This window comes from Nansenia antarctica (assembly GCF_963989245.1).
Source record: "Nansenia antarctica genome assembly, contig: SCAFFOLD_913, whole genome shotgun sequence".
Taxonomy (NCBI): Eukaryota; Metazoa; Chordata; class Actinopteri; order Argentiniformes; family Microstomatidae; genus Nansenia; species Nansenia antarctica.
Window position 1 is genome coordinate 5,001 of NW_027662714.1, and position 5,000 is coordinate 10,000.

General features: G+C 50.9%; 1 protein-coding gene across 1 annotated transcript; it reads right to left on the minus strand.

Annotated features, from left to right (window-relative positions):
• Positions 1-3,753: 3,753 nt before the first annotated feature.
• Positions 3,754-4,647, minus strand: LOC308175507 (BTB/POZ domain-containing protein KCTD16-like; the record flags this gene model as incomplete). Its single annotated transcript, XM_080551166.1, has 1 exon — positions 3,754-4,647. One exon carries the CDS (start codon positions 4,645-4,647, stop codon positions 3,754-3,756), a length of 894 nt encoding a protein of 297 aa, XP_080407292.1.
• Positions 4,648-5,000: the final 353 nt, after the last annotated feature.

The following is a 5,000-nucleotide window of genomic DNA, read 5'->3' on the forward strand; positions in this document are numbered from 1 at the left end:
CACACACACACACACACATATATACACACACACATGCCCACACACACGGCAGTTCACCCCCCATTCCTTTTCAAAAGTACATTTGTATGAGAAACCGCCAGACAGTTGTTAATAATAATAATAATAATAACTAAAATGGATAAAGCGCCTTTCACAATCCCAGGGTCGCTTTACAAGGGAATGGGACGAACAGAACAGAGCCAGAGAGACAGACACACAAAACAAGAAACAGTGAAACAGCGGAAATGTATTTTTTTTAGAAAGGAAAATGTACATTTTTAAGAAAGGAAAGTCTGATCGTTACATCGGATCCTGATATGCGGACCAAAGCATTAGAACGTGACACATATCTCATTGATTCCCCCCCCCCCCCCCCCCGGAAGACAAAATGGCTGTGAGATCGTGTGGAACGTGTTGAGGTGTCAAAGCTGTGATGTCATCGGTTCGGATGTAATAAGATCGATTGTGGTCGGCTCTCCCCCTCATCCACAGCTCCTAGTTTAGACACTGTGGTTTTTAGGCTGATATAAAATGGCTTTGGTGTGGAAACTGATATTACTATGAATCTATCTACAATGTAGAGTTTGAATCACTTACTTTAGACACATGTACTTACTGCCTAGTGGATAGTGAGTTGGACTGGTGATCAATCGGAAGGTTGTGAGTTCAAATCCCACCTGAAACAACACCTCCACCACTAGTGTGCCCTTGAGTAAGGCACTTAGCCCTCAGTTAATCCAGGGGGAATGTCCCTGTAATCTGTAATTGTAAATCGCTCTGGATTAAAAGTGTCTGCTAAATGTCAAATAAATTAAAATTCCAGGAACTATCCTCGACCCACTCCATGGGAGGTGACCGGGGCAGGTTTAACAGCTGTGCAGTATGTATCAGATATGACACAGCAAGACGTAGAACTCACTCGCACTGGAAAAAAAGAAAACCTTTGGGTTTACCTAAAAACGTGTTGTCGACCAGGTTCCACATGATTGAGATGTGCTTCATCGACACGAGAGCTTAGATTTTTTACATTCCATTGTGTTTTGTGAGATGGAACCTTTGTATTATTGATATAATGTCAACATTTTTAAAATAACACCACACAGGCATTAATAAACACCTAATGGATCAGATTATGTAAAAAAAACTCAATTTCGACCAAAAATGGAGATAGAACCTTATAATTCTAATGTCACGAATGGCCGTTTTTTCAGTTTGTATTTATTATTACTGCTGGGGAAATCCTGTCGGTATGTTTTTACGAGTGTTATAAAAATGCACCCCGGTGCAGTTTTTGGCCTCCTTTCATACCCCCTTTTGGCAGCGGGACAGGCGCTAAGCAACACATTATGGACTGTTAGCACCGTGGTATTTTGTTGCGCCATAAAATATTACGAGAACCAGTATAAAAGCCATCACACTGACCACACCCAGACTGGAAATGATGGAGGGAGGAATGGGAGGGAGGAGAGGCAGGAGAAGGGGAGGGGGAAGGGGGGGCGATGGGAGGGGGGGGGGAGGTTGGAGGGGAGGAGAGAGGACGAGGAGGATGGGAGGAGAGAGAGAGAGGAGGAAATTGGGAGAGAGAGAGGAGGAGGAGGAGGAGAGAGAGGGGAGAGAGGAGGGGGAAAGAGAGGAGGAGTAGGAGGATGGATGGGAGGAGAGGGGGGAGTGAGAGAGGAGAGGAGGAGAGGAGAGAGAGAGAGGCTGCTGTCTCGGTCAAATGAATGGCTCTTCACAGGGGAGTCGGGATCTCCGGAACAAATGGGTTTAAGCTCTGGAGGGAACACAAACATCTAACCCACTTAAAGCACGGGAGTGTGGTGTAGTGAGAGTGAGGGAGAGAGAGAGAGAGAGAGGAGGAGAGAGAGAGAGAGAGGCTGGGGGAGGAGAGAGAGAGAGAGAGGCTGGGGTAGGAGAGAGAGAGAGAGGCTGGGGGAGGAGAGAGAGAGAGAGAGAGAGGCTGGGGGAGGAGGAGAGAGAGAGAGAGGCTGGGGGAGGAGAGAGAGAGAGAGAGGCTGGGGGAGGAGAGAGAGAGAGAGAGAGGGGAGTGAGCTTTACTACAGCTGGAGAGTGATGCAGAACCCCAAGTTAAGCGCCCCAAAAAAAAACATAGACACCCATAGACGCCCATAGACGCCCATAGACGCCCATAGACACCCCATAGACACCCATAGACGCCCCATAGACACCCATAGACACCCATAGACACTCATAGACACCCATAGACACCCCATAGACGGCCATAGACACACATAGACACACATAGACGCCCATAGACACACATAGACACACATAGACACCCATAGACACCCATAGACACTCATAGACACCCATAGACCCCCATAGACACCCATAGACACCCATAGACACCCATAGACACCCATAGACGCCCATAGACACCCATAGACGCCCATAGACGCCCATAGACACACATAGACGCCCATAGACGCCCATAGACACTCATAGACACCCATAGACACTCATAGACGCCCATAGACACCCCATAGATCCCCATAGACGGCCATAGACACCCCATAGACACCCCATAGACACACATAGACACACATAGACACCCATAGACGCCCATAGACACTCATAGACACCCATAGACACTCATAGACGCCCATAGACACTCATAGACACCCCATAGACGCCCATAGACGCCCATATACCCCCATAGACCCCCATAGACCCCCATAGACCGCCATAGACGCCCATAGACACCCCATAGATCCCCATAGACGCCCATAGACACCCCATAGACGCCCATAGACACACATAGACGCCCATAGACACCCATAGACGCCCATAGACACCACATAGACACCCATAGACACACATAGACACCCATAGACACACATAGACACCCATAGACACACATAGACACCCATAGACACCCATAGACACACATAGACACCCATAGACACCCATAGACACCCCATAGACGTCAGGGCGGGTCTATGGGCGCACTTCTATGCACAGGAACCTCCAGGGAGGCTGAGGGAGGCTGGGGGAGGCTGGGGGAGGCTGAGGGAGGCTGAGGGAGGCTCAGGGAAGGTTCCGGGCCGCGGTGGTCAGAGACCCCTCCCTCCTCCCTCCTCCCCCTCCTCCTCCCTCCTCCCTCCTCCCTCCTCCTCCCTCCTCCCTCCTCCCTCCTCCCTCCCTCCTCCCTCCTCCCTCGACATCCTCCCTCCATCATCTGCTGTGTTCCACAGTGCTAGTCTCTCAGGCTGGCTGACTATAGGCGTTTCTCCCTCAGGAGCTAGAAAGCCCTGTGTGTGTGTGTGTGTGTGTGTGTGTGTGTGTGTGTGTGTGTGTGTGTGTGTGTGTGTGTGTGTTTGTATCTTACTGAACCGAATAAGACCCTGTTGTTGTGTGTGAGTGTGTGTGTGTGTGTGTGTGTGTGTGTGTGTGTGTGTGTGTGTGTGTGTGTGTGCGTGCGTGCGTGCGCACATGTATGTATGTATGTGTGCGTGTGCGTGCGTGTGCGTGTGTATGTATGTGAGTGTGCGTGTGTGCGTGTGCGTGCGTGTGCGTGTGTATGTATGTGAGTGTGCGCGCGTATGTATGTGTGTGTGTGTGTGTGTGCGTGCGTGCTTAGGCCAGCCAACGCGTAAAGCAAGTGTGCCTTCTAGTGGCTACGGCGACCACATTACACACACACACATCACCCGGTGTTGATGTGATGAAAGAAGATCATAAGAAACAACAAACAAACAAACAAAAAAAACAATAATAAATAGCCACTTGTCTTTACTTACGGTAAAAGACGTATTCTGTGTAACTCGCCCAGATCTTATCCTCCGTGTGTTGGTTGACGAACGACGCCGTGACCGAGGAGTTACACGCCACCATCTGGAAGCCGCACTCCGACAGCATGTCAAAAGACCTCTCCAGGTGTCTGAACTTCAGATAAAACCGGGACGTGTATCGATCCGGGGTCCGATCCGGGTCCCTGCTCTCGTTGAGCGTCTCCCCGAAGACCTCCTTGGCCAGGGCCACCCTCCCGCAGATCAGGATGCGCGGCACCCGTCGGAACTTGGCGTCGGTTTGGGTTTGACTCTCCCTGCCCACGGCGCAGGAGGAGCCCCGGTACCCCACCGTGATGAAGCCGCTTTTCCGGTCGGCGGGCACCAGGGACGACGGCGGGCACATCCTCTGGTCGCTGCCCTGGGAGCCGTCTTCAAGTTCCACGTCGCTGTGGAAGTAGGACTCATCCGGACTGTGTTTGTTGAGGTTGAAGTCTTCATGAGGGGTCAGGATCTTGACCAGATCGGGAAGTTGGAAGTATTCCGCCTCTTTCCGGAGTCTGCCCTTCTCGGGGAAGTGGTCTGGCAGCACCACCTGTCTGTCCCTGAGGTAGTCCAGCACGTAACGAAATAAGAATCCGTCCCGGTCGATGAAGTAGCGGCCCTTGGGGTCCCGGGCCAGGTCGTTGGTGGCTCCATCCTTCTTGGGCGAGAAGATCTTGCCCAGCAGGGAGTGCGGAGCGCTCACCAGCGTGGCGTGACGCGTGTAGTACACCTGTCCGCCGACGTTTAGTTCCACGACGTCTGGGAAACTGTTCTGGACCGAACCCGGCGGGTCTGCTTTGGGCGTAGGGTTACTAGTCCTACAGTTGCCACTCAATGCCATCGTTTCCGTCATGGGTGACACAAGAGGAACCAAACCAACCCACCCAAATCTTTAGGTGGTAGCCTATAGAAACGTTGGATGATGGAGAGTCCAAAAGTTGTTTCGTTGGAATTAAAAAACCCGACTTAGAGCGGTGGTGGTGCGTCTGTTTTTAAACGCGTAAACGCACCATGTAACACACGAGACATTGATTTTGAGGCGAGCAACCAAATCCTCTTAAAGCCCAGTCTAGTCATTCACCTACCTACCCAAGTCGCATTTATAGCCGTCGAAACAACAACAGAGGTGGCGAATGAATTCAACAAAAATGTTGAAATGACAAGAGAGAAAGAGAGCTGGTCAGTTGAAAAAAATGCCCAAAAAAC